This window comes from Acanthisitta chloris, unplaced genomic scaffold (genome assembly GCF_000695815.1).
Source record: "Acanthisitta chloris isolate BGI_N310 unplaced genomic scaffold, ASM69581v1 scaffold6704, whole genome shotgun sequence".
NCBI lineage: Eukaryota > Metazoa > Chordata > Aves > Passeriformes > Acanthisittidae > Acanthisitta > Acanthisitta chloris.
Window position 1 is genome coordinate 42,588 of NW_008668679.1, and position 19,795 is coordinate 62,382.

Sequence of the window (19,795 nt, forward strand, 5' to 3'; positions counted from 1 at the left end):
ACTAGAAAGTAACTGTAGGAGAGAAAACCCTGAAATATTTCAAACTTCTTTGCAAGTATTTCTAACAGACTGAGAGACCATGGAAAAAGTTCAAATGTCTTGTGCTCCAGCTGATTTTGGAGGGGAAAAATTCCCCAGAAATTGGAATGAAACCCTTAAGTTGCAGGAACTCCTGTCTGTGAGAATGTAGGTAAGCTACACTGCTCATCAAGTCAGCAGATTTTCCTAATTGTCCACCTTCACCAAAAGAGAGCAGCACTACTGAGAACAATTGTGTTGTTTTCTCTGCCAGGTTTTCAGAGAAAGGGGACACATTTCGGAGTGAAACTGATTTCAGATTAAACAAAATATCTGTAATTTGCTCATTACCATTATTGTACTATTGCTTTTGTTGTAAGGCTACTTCATTACATAACACTTCATTTTGTATGGGTAAACACTTTCATCTCTGATCGAGAAATATTTGCCTAAAATCAAGTAAAAGATTTTCAAAAGATAAAGATAAGAAATAATTTTTTTACTGATAGTAAAAACTAAGTAGTCGTCAGCAACAGACTGAAATTATTTAAGTATTTAAGCAAATGTTTACAAGTCCATTAAAATCAATTGTTACATTAAAATCAATCAGTACATTAAAATCAAAATTCTTAATTTTCTTAACTCTAAAAAAGAATTCTATCCCTTCATGACTGCAAAAGCCAAGGAGAACAATAAAACAATCCCAGCCTAAAATTTTAATTCAGTTGTTCAATAATTTCTATTTCTTCGCATTATTTTTACTTTATTATACTTTTATAATACCCTCAAATATATCTATAAAACTTTACAGCCCTTTTCCAACAGCATATGGGGTGTGTTCTGAAAAGAAGCATGTTTATGAGCTGCAAGACAGGAAGAAAATTAAATGCCCTTATGGGACTGAGGCAGGGAGGCTATGGTTATGAGCTCAGATTTTGATGTATCCACCCTACCTATGTAATTCTTAAGTGTCCAAGTTTTCACTGCAATTGCATTACAGAATTAACTTGTGATGGACTGATAACACTACAACTTAATGCTTGAAACTGAAAGCAAGCTACACTCTGACAAAGTTCCTTTCAGAGCAGCAAAGTATATCTTGGCTACTGTTTATGGTCAGGGACTTCACTCCTTGTGCTGGAGAATTCTAAGGGCAGTTCAGCTACTCAGGCCCTTTAAATTGAGACATCTCTCTCTGGATGAGCAGGGGATTGTATTTGGACAGTTAAGATAGATTCTTACAATAGACTATGTTAAGATTTCACTTCAAAATAAATGCTCAATTCTGCACTAAAAATTATATTTCCAATGAATGCTGAATAATGAACCAGTACTCACACAATCAAAACAGTGGTCATGAATTCACACAGGCATCCCCTCCCAAATTGCCATTTAGGAACTGGGCAACTAAAGACACAGTCTGGATAGAGAGGAATTTTTTTTTGTAAAATGGAGACAAGTGGACTTTCAAGCTTTTCAGGCTGCACGTTCATCACTCAAATGCTGTTATAAATACCTTCGCAAACTATTCACACTATGCAGACAAAAATAACTCAGTGATAAACAACAGAGAAATAAATTAAGTCCTATGGAAAAATGTAAACACTAAGTTTCTCCTCCATCTGCTTTATCCTGGTAATTAAGTCCAAACTCCAGCAGCAGGCACAGAAGCCCACCCACAGACCAGGGACTGAAGGTCAAAAACCAAGCTAAGATAAAATTGCTAACAAAATGCCTGCAGCCTATCAAATGGAGGATGATGACTTTGTTGTGAAGAGAGAGAGGGGAGTTCTGAACTGTGAGGCATTTATTAACCCTGCTCTGTACACCCCAAAATGGTTCTGAGAGTCCATGCTCCTCTGAGAGCTCTTTAGTAAATGCTGATTACAAAAGGCACACTCATGCTACAGTCACAGAAGGATTTCTTGTTACTCCCATTTTAACCAGTAGGTGTTGAGGTTTCAGAATATCAAATTATATGTGAGTTGTTTACAGCTTAGTGATACATTTTTTACTAAAAGAGAAAATGCAGATATGTTTGTGCTTATAGATCTTTGTGAGTTTACAATGAGCCTTCTGGTTTTCAATTTACAAATGGAAATTTTTGAAATGGACATTTCAAAATGTCAGGAGTGCTCAGCATTTGAAACAAGGTTCAGTAAAGGCAGGGAAAAAAATTGCTGGAGAGTCTGGATTAGACTTTAGGTTTGGAAGTGGAAAAGATGCCTTTTGGTATTGGTGGTGGTATTATTATTATCATCATCATAATCATGATTTATTTTTCATTAAATATTATGTAAAAATTAGCATCTAGGACAGAATGTTCCATGTTGTAATGATGGGTAGCATAAATGAATCAAATTATAAGTTTTAGAATTCAACTACTTTAAACTGAACTGCAAGGCCTTGCCTTGAAGGATCTAAAAACCCTCCTGCATTTCAGGGATACACAGCTATGTTTTCATGAATCCAGACATACTGTATAAAACAACAAGGTATTTTATAGCTTTTATGTATAAATAAATCATAAAATTGGAAGAAAGACAACATAGTAATGAAAAAAAGAATTAATTATTCCAAGCAGTCAAACAGGAAAGACATAAAATGATTAATGAAAGAACAGATATATGATATGACATATCCCAAGCAATATATGGGTTATACAGTGACTTACTTCCACTGGATATTTCCAAGTGCAGCAGTCCAAAACATAGCCATGGCATAAAATATAAAAGGAGGTATTTCATTAAAACTTATCTGCTGAGTTGAATGAAGGGCAAACAAGGTCTTACCTATGTGACGATTAGACCCACCTTCTTAATAACAGCTAGGGTAGGTGTTCTTAAACACCAACCATCAGAGCACCCAAGTGCAATCAGCCTGAATGAGATCCCGAGAAATCAATAAAATTCTTGCCAGGCCACTTCAAACTATTACAGAGCCCCAATGTGGAGCAGCAGATTACAGGCTGCCTGTAATTTTTCCCTGGAACAACCCAAACACAGTTTCTGGGCCTTAATGAATTCTGTTCAGCATGAATAGGTCAGCACAGTGCAGAAATCTCTTTTCTCAACTTCTACATGTAAAAATGGTTTGCCCAACAGCTCCATTCAGTTACTCAGGGCAGTTGCCTTGTGCCTGGGCAATGAAACAGGAAGATATTTTAAATCCATTTGTCCATAAAAACTCAGGAAGTATGCACTGACCACTGCAACACCCATGTGACTGGATAAAAACCATACAAGATTACAGAAATAACTTCAAGAGCTTTTTATAGCCATAAAAATATAATATGTGGGAAAGGTCATAACCATGTTCCTTAAGTCTGATCTTATTGTTTAAGCAAAAAGATATTTCAGTTGCATACTATGAGATACTGTTAGCTCAACTGGTTTATGCTGAATCACTATCTGAACACTTTAATAGCCTGCAGTGGCTCCTATTGCACAACTATTATCCTGGAAAGAGACATGGGCCAGGTTGTGCAGACAAGAAAAGTCTACAAGTCCAGCACACAGTTCTGCAAACCCAAAATTTATCCCAGCAGAACTTCCATTAGACTCTATGTATCAAAGTTTCAAAAGTCCTCCCTACCTTTAATCTCAACAACCCAGCATGAAACCTCCATAATTTCTACAAAAACACTTTTCTTCCAATCAGGATAATTTTTCTCCTTCTTTTCCTGAACAGGGTGTTTCTTTCTTTTTTTTTTTTTTTTCCCCAGTTCAAGTCATCAGTCTTGGCTGAGGTCTCACTCTACATCATAAAATCTCCCTCTCTCAACTGATTGCAAACTTTAGACCACTGAGTCCACCACCTCTTATGTTTATATGCATCATGTGGGCATGACATAAGGGCACTTAAGAATATGTTTGACTTGTCCCATAAACACAATGGGAACACACAAATACAAGTAGATTTTACTAATAATAGCTACCTGTAGATACAGAAGAGGCCTTTCTGATTGCACAGATGTTTCTAAGCGATCTGGATGTCTGTAGGATACAGTCTGCAACTCTGTAAGACTACAGCTCATGTAATATCAAGCATTTTACCAGTGCTTAGTGAATAAAAGAATGGTTAGAAGTACGCTTAGAAATACAGAGTATTGTTAATAAATGTCTTCTCTCACTAGAAGTAGATTCCAGAAAAAGAATTTTGTATCATCAGGTTCTCCAGACTAGTAATTATAGCTTACATTTTGAAAGCCACAACCTTGCTTTCACGGATGCAATTTGCATCAAAATCTGCACTTACAAAATCAGAGAGAAGAGTTTTGCACACATAAATTAGTTGCCGACCCACTTCCTAGTGCTTGAACTGTAGACAATTAGCTGTCAATCACTACTGACCAGGGATGTACTCAGTGAGGACACAGAGTAAGTCTCTGCAACTAATACCAATCCCACAAATACTGCAATGTCCTAAACACCCTCAAACTCTGTGAGTTTCACCTGACAAAGAAAATACTCTTCGACAGTAAAAGCTGCTACAGAACTGAAGGTTGGAGAAAGAAGGGGGAGAGGGAGAGGGAAAGGGAGAGAGAGACTGATTTGCTCTCAATGAATATGAAAAAGCTGATCTCTGCCATTGAGGAAAATTCTTGCACCAGCAAGTGCTGACTGATTGCGATGAGGAATGCTTTATCACCAAGATCCAGACACCCTTTCATATGGTGATTATTATTCCTGTCATGACCCTTTGGTCATCAAGCCACAGTGTCTTTTGTCACGAAACAACTATCCAATAAGGAATAATCTAAGAATAAGCCTGTAGCATAATATCTTCTGCTTGCTTATACACACAGCGGGAAGAGGAAAATCTTCTTCCTGTGAGTTATTACCTCCTCTAATCCACTTTGGAAAATAGCAGTATTTCCTTAATTTTGTGAAGCATGCAAACATATTTTTCACAAACTGTAGCTACCTGAATAGCTCAGACCAGAGCTGAAAGCAAATCTAAAAGCTCTCTGAGGTAGTAACAAACAGTCCAACATCACCATCAAATCCATGGCAGTACAGAAATTGTCAAATATTCCCGTTAAACTTGATAAGGGCATGCAAAGGCTGAATTGCATGCCAGCTTGCCTCTACATCTAATTTCATATTGTCTTCTATAAGGCTGAGGTCTGGCCTAATTCCTGATGCTATTCTTGGAGCAACAGCTCTGACAAACAGAGGTAACACATGTACAAAGCCCCAGCAAACAGCACATACCACAGACCATAGGGTCTGGTTTATTTCCTATACAATGAAACAATGCTAAATTCTTCAAATGGAGACATTTCATATTAACATAACCATTGTCCAATTAAATACTATTCAACTAGAAAATGCTTTAACCTTCCACACACTATTTCTCTGGCTTTTCCAATGCAGTTCCTTGAGAAAGGGGCTACCACTCTGCAGTCACAGACAGTGTACACTGCACTGAAAGCATCTGGGGGAGAAGGGCTGGGAACTCTGCTCTGGGAGCAGATGTGAAGTGCCATGTCTGGCCACACAGGCCATTTCTTTTTATGTTTTTTTTTTCTGTCCTTACTGCCTATGTAGATCACCTAACACAAGGGCTGTTTTGAATGGTTTTATCCAGCTAGCAAGCTAACCCTAAGTAACAAATACAACAATACATATACAACTGTACAGAATAAAAAATTAATGGTGTTAGAGAAAGATGATGCACAGAGACATTATGTGTGACACTGGGGAGGAAGTGGGGGTAAGTGCGCATGGTTAATATGAAAAGATGTCAAAAAAAATGAAGCATAATAATAGTGCAATTTATCCTTGCTAAACGTACTGCACTGTGCTATAATTAAATATGAAAACCTAAATTTATCTCTATGTTCGGCTGTCATTAACTTAACAGGGAGTGCACATGTTCTAATCTAATGGCTGATTTTTTTCTCCATGTGCAGCATATTAAAATGTATATTAGCCTCAAGGTGCATAAACACAAAATAATAGACCAAAGGTTTTGGCCTGTGGAGAAAAAAATCCATGCTCAAAGGCCGTCAAGTAGCTGGTGATGCAGGGGAGACACTCACTTAGCCTCATTAAGCCGAAGCTCTCTTTTGCTTGTCTTTTGTTCTGCATGACAGCAGCCTCTTTGTTGTATAATAATTCATTCCAAGTTCGTTCCAAGCTACTGAAACTGGTGAACTGTGGCCATTTTAATGAGCAGTATTGGTGGTATGCATAATCTGGAAGCCACGTGGACCAGGCAATCACAGAGCACTGCAGCCAGCAAAATGAGATACTGTCGAAATCACAAATTTGTCAAGTTGTTTTTGGACAGGGTATTATAATAAGCACTAAAATATGCATCTTATTACTCTGCATCTGCCAGTCAAAGATCACTGTAATGAATGCATGCTGCAGGGTATGACCAGGCCGTTTCCCTAAGTAAAACAAACTGCAGAGTACAAAAAAAGAATTATGTATTTTTGGCAGTGCCTGGATTTTTTTTAAAAATCCTTTTGCATCAGGAGTTGGATTTTCCTGGCTTGATGTCCATTGCCAGCAGTGAATGCACTAAAACTGCCACAGCCAAGGAGTTAACGTGAATACATGGTTTCTTAATAGCCACACTTACTGGCTGTGAATCTGAAACTTTAAACACAATGCTCAAAGCAAATTTAGCATACAGTACATATAAAACCCACAAAGATTAAACTACTTTAAATACACTTTAATAATCCCAGTTCCTTTTGTTTTATCCATTTCTACTGCAAATGGCTTCATCGTTAGGAAAGATACATTTTATGTAACAACCTGCACTCTCTGTGAGAAACAGCACTGTAGGTAATCACAACATAAACTTCCATAATAGAACAGTTAGAAAAAAAATAAAAATGTTAGAGCAGTCCTTTTTTTTCCTACAAATTGGTCAGGCTCATAATTGGATTCAGTTTGAAAGGCTGGGAGGTTCACCAACAGCTGCAAACCTGGCAAGTGTGACTTGTGCAGTGGGGTGCAGAGATCTGCTCTGCTGGCCTTCCCCAAAACACTACTGGTGGTGCTGGTTCAGACATATTTTGGCAGAGCCTTATTTTTGGTCAACCCAACAATCATTAGTTGCAACAGTCCCTGAGTGTGCTGATGCACAGTTCCTACAATATCCTAAACCAAGAGGTTTCTTGATCAATACTGGCTTACACTTACCAGGCTTTGTGTGGCTGATAGCTATATTTCAGGTGCAAGCCTTAGCTAATGGGAAAGAGGATCAAATGGCTGGATTGGGTTTGTGTGGCCACGTTTTGGTAGCTGAGGGGCTACAGGGGAGGCTTCTATGAGTAGCTGCTAGAAGGTTTCCCCATGTCTGACAGAGCCAATGCCTTCTGGCTTCAACAAACAACCTGTCATGAACTGACTGTAAAGGCCCATTCCCTGTCTCCCTGTGCTGCTGAGGAGGAGAAGGTGCAGCCCAAGAAGGGGAGGGGGTGGGGGAAAAGTGTTTTTAGTATTTGTTTTACTTTTCATTATCCTGTTCTGCTTATGATGGGTAATAAATTCAGTTACTATCCCCAGGTCAAGTCTGTTTTGACTGTGATGGTAATCGGTGAGTGATCTCTCCCTGTCCTGATCTTGACCCATGAGCCTTTCGTTATATTTTCTCTCCCCTGTTCAGTTGTGGAAGGGAGTGATAAAGTGGCTTTGGTGGATACCTGGCATCCAGCCTGAAACTAACTTCCCCCCCAGACTCTTCTTCAGAACTGGAAGTGGCAATATGGGAAAATGTGTTTCTTCATCAATGTTAAATTTTTTGTTGCAATCTCTATACCAATGTATGATGAAACAGTTTGTATCTATGGACAAGGCCACAAAATAATATTTGTTCTGTATTCTTTATGCAGTGCAGGAAACAAGGGAACAAGACAAATTTTATTTCCCAAAGAACAAGGAACACTTCCAAAAATGAAGGGTGAAAACCTCTGCTCAGTGAAGGCAGTCAGAGGTCTCAAAGAATCTGAAGGTGGCAAAAACTTTGTGCATGCATTGCAATAGTGTTCTTGCATGGCTGGGACTTCACATTTATTTATCTAATAGAAGAAATCTCGATGGTATAGCTAGGTTTTTTCTCTGCCATACAAAAGACTATTTAGATTTGACTACAACACAGTTAGAATTTAGCAAGTTTGTAGTGTTCAGAAGACTCAGCTTTTAGTACCCATAGATACTTGAAGGAAATTAGTATTTTAGTCTTAATGGGAATTCTGTTCCAATGGGAAGTGCATTCAGAGAACAAAATCAGCAGTCTGCTAAACTTAAGGTGATGAATTTTCATTGAAGTCCATACACTGTTCATGTACAGGATCATTCTTTCTTATCTGTCTGCTGAAGAAAGCCACTTCTATAAATGTGTTTTTATCAGATACAGTTTTAACATTATTAGTACAGCAAAACCTTAACAGTTGAGAATTATTCACTATGAAAACAGTTGTTTTGTAGCTTGAATATTTCTGGAATCAAGATGCTTAAATTATTAATATTTCTTATTTTCAATTTTTTATCATTTAGACCTGATCAAACAAAAACTCCTGGTGCTGAAAGCAAGGTATGAAACAGCAATATATATTTATCTCTTCCTATAAACTCACACCTACCCACTGAATACATTGCCATATTTTTAATGTTTAGCTAACTGGCATGTATAGAGGCCACTGCATTAAGTATGATTTTTATAGCTGACATTAGGTGGAAGTTCATATAGAGACACTGTACCACTTCTGTGATCACCAGCTGACACCAGTGAGTTTCTGGGACATAATCACTTCAGCTCTCTATATTAAGATCAGTGAGCAACTAATAAAAGAGTCCTGTAACAAACAGACAAGTGAGACACACAGGAGATCAAATTGCACCTCTGGGAAATACTGTGTCTCATCCAGATACCTGGTGAGAAAAGAGCTATCTTTATTGCTCCTGGTCATGCATCTTCCTGAGAAACTCAGGGACATTTTTAAAAATCATAATTCTGTTAATTTTGGATTGTAATGATACTGACTGTGTCCTTCCTCTCTTTTATGCAGCCACCCTAACAACTTTGGGTTGTAAGACTGTGCACTACATCTTAACTGTCTGCCCGACTGCATTATGCACTTGATCTCAGTCCTAAATTCCTTCAAAAGTTGTTCCTTGAGGGAGTCAGTGAGAAGCAGTGTGGTGTCATCATTACCTTGCCATTCTCTCATCTCAGCACTGAGATTTGCAAGCTGAGATTAAAGCTGAGACAAGCTGACAAGTTTTATTCCATGCATTTAATGGAAAGGTGATTCAGAGGTGATATTAATGACAGTCATCTGTGCTGAGGCTTCAAGTGTCAGGTCCTCCCACAGAAAAAAATCCCACCAAACCTAACTAAATAAGCCATCAGAAAAGCAATGAGGAAAGAAGCCCAGAAGACTGGCTTTGGCCACATTCGTGAGTCTGAGGCAGCATCTGAGCTAGGATTGTCTTTGGAGCAGTTATGGAAAAGGCTACAGTCACAGGAAAGAATGAGTAAAATTGGTGGAGCTATGGAAAACTCTATCACCCAGGGACTGGAAGACAACTGTGGCTAGCATTTCTAAGTGGGAATCTCATTGCTTTTACAAACAGTTTAGTACTACAGGTCACATCCTGGACAATGGCAAGTACTGACTCCAGCAGCAACTGCTGTGTTAGCAAAAGGGAAACAGCTAGTGCTACGGAAAAGACTATCAGAAAATATCTACCACTGGCTCAATTTAGGGTCTCTATACAAAAAAATAGATTCTGAAACTGTAAAAAACATAAAAACACCACTCAAATTTCCAAAATACTGTCCAGTGCTATGATGTTTCTTGTATGTCAAGGGCTATAAACTATCAGATATGTGTATTAGCCTGATCAATTCAGAAGGATGAATGGATACTAATCAATATGATTCTCTTTTTCAGCCAAAACTTGATATGTTTGCTATTTAACTGCTTGTTGTATTACACTGCTTAGCACAGAGCTTTCAGTATCCTTTCTGTTTAGGAAGGAAATTATTGTGATCAGTGTAACCACTGACTGTTCAGTTCGTCATTTATCTGGTGACTGCATGGCAAGACAGCTACAGTTTGATGTAAGGTGTACCATTTAGAAGAAAGTATTTATCTTTTAGTTTACTCTAGTCATCAAATACTACAATATTTCATAACAAAACTCCCCTGTGCCACTCTCCTGTAGCAACACTCTGCACTCAGCATCTATGTGATGCTGAAACCAGGACAGAAAAGGAATTATAGAAAGAAGAATCCACCGTTAAATAAAAATATGGACATTAACATTCAATACTGCACTGTGAATCAAGACAGATACCATTATGAACATACTTAGCTGGGAACAGAACCGGTCCTAACTCTGTAATATATTTAAAACTGGTAAAGGCTCAATGAATTTGTATACAATCAAAGAGCAAGTGGTTCTTGATGCAGGTGAAAATTATTCTTCCTCCACTCCTTATTATTAAAATGTCAAATGCCTGAACTTCCTAGCCCTGTGATTCTATTTGAAAGTAATAGTAATCTTGAAAGGAAAAGGAGGGTAATTCTTTTGTATTTTTACATTTACTATGCCAAACCCACAACATATCAAAATTAGCATCTTCAGTTTTGTTTTTTTTTGAATGCAAATGTTCATCAGTATTTGCTGTTTGGCTTTTCATGGGGTCTTACTGGAGAAACTGCATTTTATCTCACGGAAATACCAATGCAAACTTGGACACTCCTTATATGTTTTTAAAATTCTAATGCAGGATTTTTGCTGTCACATTTTACTTCATACATAACATGCAAATTCCTACACATTATTTTTATAGATGAGAACATATCAATAGGTTATCATCTCTGTTCCAAATACAGATTAAGGACATGCTTTTTAGTGAATTTATTTTAGAAAGAGAATCAGAAGCATGTGTTATGACTTGCTGCCAAGCAAGCTAGATATTTCTGTTTGAATCGAGATGAAACTACAGTACTTAACTAAATTTACTAGGCACAAGTACATGAAATCCAATATTGATACTAATTTATGAAAGTAAGAATACTGATTCCTACTATACTGCAAACTTCGTTTATGATAACATAATTAGTTACACTAATAACACTGCTTAGGCATAGTCTTGCTAATTATGATATTATAAATATTAATGATATCAAGTCTTTGTATTTGATTGCCCCTAGTAGGATCATTTATCACGATATTTCTTTTTACCCATGTTGTATTATTTTTCTTCCTTTTCCCCTGAATGTTCATTCCTGGACAAACAGCATTCCTGAGCTTATGCCTAAAATGTATCACTCGCTTATCAATGATTCAGCCTGTTTAACTTTATACGTTATTATTTAGTAGCAATGATACAGGGATATAATTCAGTGCTAATACAAATACACAATCAATTGCACTCTGTATGTCTTATTCCTTTTGAATGTCCAACAGAGCCAGCCAGACAAGATTACATAGTGCTTTGTTTTTATTCTTTTTCATGTGACCTGTTTCAAGTTAAGATTCCTTTGAATTATTAAATGCTTCCTTAAAGCATATTTTCACACAACCTTTTAAAAGTTAATTATTGATGTAGTGACAAGCAAAAAAGACTAAGAATTATAATTATTTTTCCTCATTGAAAAGGAGATGAGAAACATCTTTGACAATGGTTGTCTGTTTATCAAAATACAAAGGTAATACGAAGATAGAACACTGAATGCAGATTTAAAGAAGAATTACAACAAATCTCTGTAACATGAGTTGGAAACACTGTGTAGGTTTCTACAGGTGTTAAAGGAAAGAAGTTTAGATATAACCCTTTGAGCCTGGTTTAACTGCTTAACATAAGTAGATGAAAATGAAACTGCTTATATCTTGGTTTATTTTTAAGCAGCGTATTATCCAGAGCTTTAGGAATAGGATTGTCTTTCCTTCTTGAAGGTAATGTTATAATTTTCAGAACTCCACAGAGAACAACAACAATATAGGAGTCTCTAATCTCCTGCTAAATCCAATTCCAGTCATCAGCAACGATAAGCAGAGATTTGGAGGTGTTTGACACTCCAAATCCTATTCTTTTGTAATTCTTTACTTTTTACAACATTTTCAACAGTCGTGTATCAGATTTTTGGAAGGATAATCAATAGGCATGATGTATAACTGAAATCAGTCTTCAAAGCGATCCCCTCTAGTAACCAGAAACAAAAGCTTGGCCTCCCTGCTGTGCAGGTATTTTGCTTAGAGCAGTAGGCAGTGAGGCATCAGTAGGAAGCCAGTTACACCTCCCTGCTTCTCAGCATGGATCAGCAGGTGCCCTGGTGGAGGGCTGAGCAGCATTGGGGCAGCTGCAACCCATTGCATCTGACAAAAATCTCCAAAAATGCTTATGTAGCAGGGAACTACTGGAGCAGAGAGGAAAGACAGTCCAGAGGTTAGGATTTCAGAGACCATAGTTTACATTCCTATTTTATCACAGACTTCCTAGGTTTAAATGATCTTGAAGAATATATTAAATAGGTGTCACTGACCTGGAACTTGCCTGCCTTGTAGAGGGTTTGGGCATCAGCACACATGAAAGACCATGAGATGCTCCAGCACAGTGACTGAAGGGCCACTCCTACCTGATCCAGTGTTCCAGCTAACAGCTGATTTGTGACAACCTGTCTCAGCTAGTCAGATCCACTGCAAGGGGGTTTGCATATCTCCCGCACTCTGGCTTGAACACCCCGGAACTTCTGGCACAATATTAGTATGAATCTGAATTGAGCTGAGTTTCATTAAAACAAGCAGTTCCAGAACTTGTTCTAGTGCATTTGTAATTTTACATCTTACACTTTTTTAAAAGACATGATGTTATGAATCAAGTGGAGAGATCATATTTATAGTAAAAAATATTATCCCATATTAAGTCATTTCAAGTTTGTCTTCTTAAGCTGCCTTCAGATATTTGCTAAGACTCAGAAGGAAAAAGATTTGGTGACTAATTGTGACAGTAACAGTGATTAATCAAGGTTAAGTGCAGAAACTGCATACAATGAGTATGGAGTTACTTTCAAAGCCAAGACATAGTGTCATTAAACAGGTATGGCAATGAAACAACATACCTTTCCTATCAGATCAGCAATTTTAGGTACTGGTTTTCCTTTCTGGTGGCACATAGTTGCAGGACTCTGTCCATTCCAGTCTTCAAGTTCCTCAATGCTTTTCAGGTAAAGAAGAGCTCGCAGTCCAGTGCAGTAGTCATCAATAACAGTGAAATCTTGATTTTGAATTGCACTGCAAACCTACAAAATGTTAGTCAGTTATCAGCAACATCCTGGCAGAGGAGCATATGGAATTAGCAAATTCTTTGGATTTACTGATTATCAGATGAGCCTTTCTGCAACTCCACCAGGAAAAAATTACAGGAATTCAGGATATTAGTCATCTGCTTAATCCTAAATCATGATGCCATCATTGCAGTTTAGGAAAAGAAGGGCTCAATAACACTAGTTATGCCCAAGTTTTTCCTAGCAGAAGGCTGTTCAAGCCTGCAAGCCCAGCCCCAAGTGTGCCTTCCGGGGTGCTGCTGCTGGGTTTGACAAGCACACCAGCAAAAAACCCACCAGCTCTGCTTAGACCTTTGCCTGCAGACACACAGAGGTACTTCCCACCCTGCTCTGTTCAGGTAACAGAGACAGAACCAGTTAGGCACCAGTCAAGCAGATCACAGAACCACAGACTCACTGAGACTGGAAGGCATCCCTCGAGATTGTCTTGTCCAACCTCCCAGCTCAGAGAAGGGTCAGCTAAAGGAGGCTATCCAAGACTGTATCCAGTCAGGATTTGAATATGGTCAAAGGCAGAGACTACACCTCTCTGGGGAACCTGGTCTGGTGCTCAGTCTCCCTTGCAGCTTTTTCTTATATTTAAATGGAATTTCCTGTGCTCCAGTTCGTATCCATTGCCTCTTGTCCTGAGATGAATCTGGATCCAATGGAAGTGCCTCAGCAAATAGTACCCATTAAGCTGACCTGTTATTACATATGAACATTTCAAGGCACAGAACAGAGTAGTCTCCTTGTCTAATCACCATTTGCCATTCAGTGCTACTGGGAAGTCAGGCTCACTTTATTTTAGATACTTTAAAAACACAGATAGCAATATAGCTTTATAAACATATAAAGTAGTGATCCCTGACCTGCAGAGCTTAACATGTAAACACAAAACTACTGACAGCAGAGAACAGTCTGACCATTTACAAAGATTCTTCTGGACCGTTTTGTGGATATCAACTTAAACCCACAGAGATCCCCAACCAAACTGACAACTGAATAAAACATCCCTGACTCTTCTCTGAACACCTTCTCATTAGCTAAACTCTAATCAGCCATCAGCGATGAGGTGCAGAGTTGGTTGAGTACCACTAATTGTCAGTCTCTGGAAATGCTCTGAAATTCCAGATGTGTCAGTGTTTTCAGCCTCTGATTCAGCTTTTATTCTAAAAGCTGAAAAGAGTGCTCCTGATAAAACCCTGACTTCCATGGACACATAGTGAACACAACAATGAAATAGCCACCTATTTCAGAACATGAATGTGTGCACATGCACAAACACAACCACACTTCCTGGATATGGAAATACACCTTAGATCATAATTGACATCAACACCTAAAAAATACAGGAAATATATAGTTGTTTTTCACATTTCAGAAATGATAACAATTAACAATCCTGAAAATAGGTACATATCACATTGGAAAATAGCATACACTACAGCTGTACAAGAAAAAAATTAAGGCAAACTACAAAATAAGCACAATAACATTTCCTATGCAGTGCATTTACATTACACAAAATACGCTTCTCTGGAGAAACAGTGTGGGCATTAATTAGGTCTGTTACACCTTCCACAGGCTTCAAGACTTTATTTTTTTTCCCCAGAGCAATTATAGAGAGCATCATAATAATTTCCTGTACAGGTTATTTAAATGCAAAACTCAACTGATGCTTATTTAAACCTTTTTCTTCACCAAGGAATTCTCTATTTTTTTAGTGTATGGGTAACACTTTTATTAGCTATTCTTAAAAATACTAAAACTATAAAAAAATACACTTAAAAGCCATGTCATGTCACTTGAAACAAGTTCAGACATTGTTGTCAAAATCCTGAAATATTTTGACAGGATGTATACACATGAGATACACTGGAGGATACCTGTAATAACCTTATAAATAAAGAGGCTTTTACTGTTTTCCATCTTGTGGTACAGTGTTATGAACTGCAATAATATAAAAATGTGCAGAAGATAACATTACACTAAGAGCTAACATTTGATCCCTGTGAGTCTATGTGCAGTGCACTGTTTGCCTTCCCTGAAAAGCCAAGTAGGTTCCAGAACTGAAGGCAAAATGCATTTTTTAAGGAAAAATGTAAATCTCTGCACTAAAGAAGAATGTTATTTGAATGGAAAGGCTTAGAAACAGAACAAACAAGTGTTTTCAAATGATTCTCCTCTTCTGTAGAAGCCTTATGACTATGGTACCCAATGGAGCGGATAATTAACCAAAGACATGCCTTTCACTGATTTCACTGTGATAAAAGCAAGTGCTTATGTTTATAGGCCTTCCTAGAACAAGAGAGATTCAAACATTAACAGATACAAACCCAACAGAAATAGTTTTGCCATGTTTTTGGCAAATTCCAAACTTCTGAGCTTTGGAATTTCTTATGTTGTATGCATCAGATGGTGAGATTTGTATTTTAGGCTTACAGTATCTTCCACAAATCAATGTAGAAGCCTTTGCAGCATTTTAAAAGGTGGTGAACAAAGTCAAGATAAAAGGTCACCCTGACCCATCAGCCATGACAATTTCTACACCACAGAGAGAGGTTTTTAGCATCATACCCGGCTGCCTCTGAATCACCAGTTTAAATGACACTGTGCCCTCTTTTCAGCACAAGAGAAGTGGCAGGGCAACAGACCAGGTGAGGCTCAAACTCACGCAACCGGAAAAATCGCGGAAGAACTGAACCGACCCATCTCCACACATCATTAATGCCCCCAATTCACTCCTGCTGCTTGCACTGGGAACAGCCACACTTCCCCTCCCTTGCCAAGCTAAATGCTGAGCCCTCCCTTCTGCCAGGATAGTACTTTACAGGTTTGAAGAGCAGGCCAGCTATGGCTGTATTTAAAATGGAACTACCTTTTGGTTGCTACCACCTCTCATTTAAAGTCTTATTAAACTGCCTCAACAGGAGATAAAAGTGAGAGGTGCTGTGTAACAGCTGTTGCCTGTGCCTTGCACACAATGGCACAGCAGCATGAAACTGGACTACAACCAGCCCTGCCCGCTCAGCCCCTCTCCTTGGCATCATGCTTCTACCAACTAAACACAGCAAAATGTGCTTCCCTTTAGACCCTGAAGCAAAAACCTGAACAAATCTGTAAAACTGTAACTTCACAACTGAGAACACACACCTGGTCGTGTTGTGCCAGACCAGCAGCCTGTATCCTGTGGCCAACAGAAGCTGCTTATGGATGAGTGTATGAAACAGTGTGGGTCTGGATCACTTGCTCTCATGGTTTATCAGCTCAGGTTCTGGCAAGCAGTAGTGCTGGGATTTCACATAGCAGAGATGGCACCTGTTTAATATCCCTTAATCCTAAATAATCCAAGTGGATCTGTTTAATGAGTAAATTAACATTCAGCTGTTCACTGCCCCAGCCTTTCACCTGCAATATTTAGGTAGAAAGACTCTTTCTTCTTTGGAAGATGATAGACAGGCCCTGTGAGCATCCTACAGGACAGAGTGAGGTCCAGATCAAGCTGAAGCTGTCAGCTGTCCTCCTGACAAGTGCTGTCCTACTGTCTTGCTTGTGTTGGTCTCTAGCTTTGGACTAGAACTTGGGCTAGAAGAGAAACGTGCTAACATTTTTACTGTTTAGAAAGGTAAGATATATTATTCATAGTGCACTAATATGCAGGGAGATAATTTTGCACAAGCTTGGTTTTACTGCATTGCCTGGCTGTGCCCTGGCAGTAGTACTGCTACAATTTAATTTTTAACATTGCATCTCCTTCCCTTTCCCCCAGACCCAGGCTCCAATGATTGCCCCTTAGGTCCCAAAAGAGACAAGCAGGCCAACATACTATGTATGATCAAATATATTGCACTCTTAGTATTCTGAAACCTAAAATGGTTCAGTATAAGTTACGACTATAGGTTACAATTCTAATCTAAACAGACATGTCTGAGATACTAAAAGACACAATGCTTGCTTTGCTGCTGGTAAATCAAACATACAGCAAATTATCTCATTGGGGAATGGGGATGTGAAATGAATCACAGGCTAAGGCTTTAAGTAAAACTGTTCTGCAAATTGTAATGATGGGAGAGGCATGCAAAGGTCCCTGCTGATGTCTTGCATAAGAAATGACCTGTCTGCTCTATTACTAAATAAACATACAAATGCAAGTCTAACTTTGTCACAGAATCTAGAGACATTACAAGTCTTACTTGAGGAACTGGAAGAAATTGTCAAGAGATTATGACAGTGTAAAAAAAAATAAATTACAGGTTACATGATTGTTATTAACAATTCACATGAATCTGAAACTTTTAATTTATGCATTTTGAATAAAAAGTTCATTATTGGTGACAAGTACTACTACCACATCAGTCATAAAACACTGTAGATGCCTTTGCTTCCAGCAGAATCATTACACAACAAAGAGATGCCAATTTCTGAAATGTTTACTGAGGCAAATCTCCTGCACTATTTACTGGGAGCTCTGCCTGTGTAAGACCTTTCAGTTTTGTCCACAGTGTATGTTTCTAAAAGCCATGGGAAAAATACCCAGACACTGCATTTTATTTCTGTTTCACTCTCTACAAAAACAGATATAGTTCCTACCCAAACTTTAGCATATCCTGGGGGACTGTGTAGAAGACCTGTGCCATCTAAGCAGAACCTGGACAAAGTGGCTGAGGCATTTCCAGCCAGATCACAGTAAAGCAATTCCTATTCAGTGTTGTCCTTGCATTTTCCCATTTGGAGATGTTGCAGAGGAGAATTTTTTTTTTCTGTAACACTAGAAGAGGAAACAATCAAGTCCTCTTCAGCAATTAGTCTGTCCACTCTCCCTTATCCCATGGCCTTCAGTTTTAACTCAAACTCATTATTATATGGTGAAATCCCAGCTGGACAGGTGATGGTGGGGAAGATGGTACCAAAAATGGATCCCTGTCCCCACTTACATTCCTTCTATTCCATCAATAGCTGGGATTTCAGCAGAGCTGGCAGAGGAGATGTAGATCTAGACATGTTTGTGTCAGTTCTTCCTTACACTACTTTCACCTAACAAGAGGTAGTGTGTATAATCTCATATACTGCTAGTTCACTGCAAAAGGCTGGAGCAGGTCAGAGAATCTAGCCTATTCAATAACGTTGCTTTGCAAGAAGAGTAAGTATTCTTGGTGTGACAAGATCTGTGAGAACAAGAATCCTGTAATGTCTGGCAGTAGTCATGCTCCAACCTGAAATTGTCTCAAAGCCCTGTTAGAGCCCTTTATAAACAAGGAATTTGTTCTGGGAGACAATAGCTTGGAAAAAATTTTAATTTTTACACTCCTCTGAAATACATGATTCTCTCTTCAGAATACGGGTGTAAAATAATTGTTGCTTTTATGAAAGCAGAAGCAACAGTAAGGAGGCAGATGGGTGGCAGTGATACACGGTCTAGAAGTAAGAAGATTGATGGGTATATATTTGTATATACAAACGCAAATCACAAAGCTTGACTGTTCTACCATATTAGTTTCCATTTGTTGTAGCTGTATAACATCAAAGCAGTGATGTCTCCGTATATTGCATTTAGTGGTAATGTAACGGACTACCGAAAAAAAAATCAAAGTGAGAGTTTCTAAGTAGTTTCCTGGCAATTGAGACAGCAGGCTCTTTCATCTGTGCTGTAACTGTGGCAGTGCATTGATTTAAACTCCTTCTGAGATCTCAAATGCTTTTATATTCTTAGGTCTCACTGGCTGCTTTCTTTTTGCCTTTTTTTCCCCTTCAAATGATAAAATTCTAGCATTTACCAGAATGCCATCTTGCTTCCCCAGAAGATGGAGACTTATTTCAGCTTTAGTTCTAAACTGCATAGGATCTGTAAATAAAATAGCTCTCAAAATGTCATCCGATTAGGAAATTGGCCTTTGACTTCAGAGTTTCTAATATTCTTACCATAGCAAGTGGATAAACAACTATCATTCCTCTGATATACCTCTAAAAGGTTTTACAATGAATTAACAGTTTTGCTTTTCCATTAATTTGGTTGACTCCCTTTCACGTATTTTTACTGCTATGCCCAAATGGTAAGCAAAAGGTTTACAGTATTTATATTATATTTTTAAATTTAGCATTATTTATTATCTTTTTAAAGAAGCTTTCTTTTTCTATTAAAATTTCTTCCTGATAAGTACTGAAGATGTAAATTCGCCTTCCTGTTGGAGAAACATTTATGAATGCCTGTTATCCAACGTAGAGTTGAAGCTACTGCTTGCTTGATTAGTGTCTATTGATTAAGATTCTGGTGAAAAGGGACTGAAGCTGTAAATGAATGCAAGATGCTTCAGGAAGGATTCTATTGGTGCCCACCTGGGTATCCATATGAATCGCCAACCTTAAGAAGATTAATTTTATTGTAGTGGGCAAGAGCATTATGATAATCTGGCTGAGGCATATATGCAATTTAAAATTTATTTTCAAAAGCAACTAGCAGAAATTGATCAAAGGAAG

At 38.2% G+C, this 19,795-nt stretch overlaps 1 protein-coding gene across 1 annotated transcript in view; it reads right to left on the reverse strand.

Annotated features, from left to right (window-relative positions):
• LOC103800617 (dihydropyrimidine dehydrogenase [NADP(+)]-like) overlaps nucleotides 1-19,795 on the reverse strand; it is a 112,152-nt gene that overhangs the window by 33,493 nt on the left and 58,864 nt on the right. Inside the window, exon 7 of the mRNA XM_009072999.1 lies at nucleotides 13,115-13,294. Coding sequence (XP_009071247.1) covers nucleotides 13,115-13,294 — 180 coding nt within the window. The remainder of the gene's footprint in view (nucleotides 1-13,114; nucleotides 13,295-19,795) is intronic.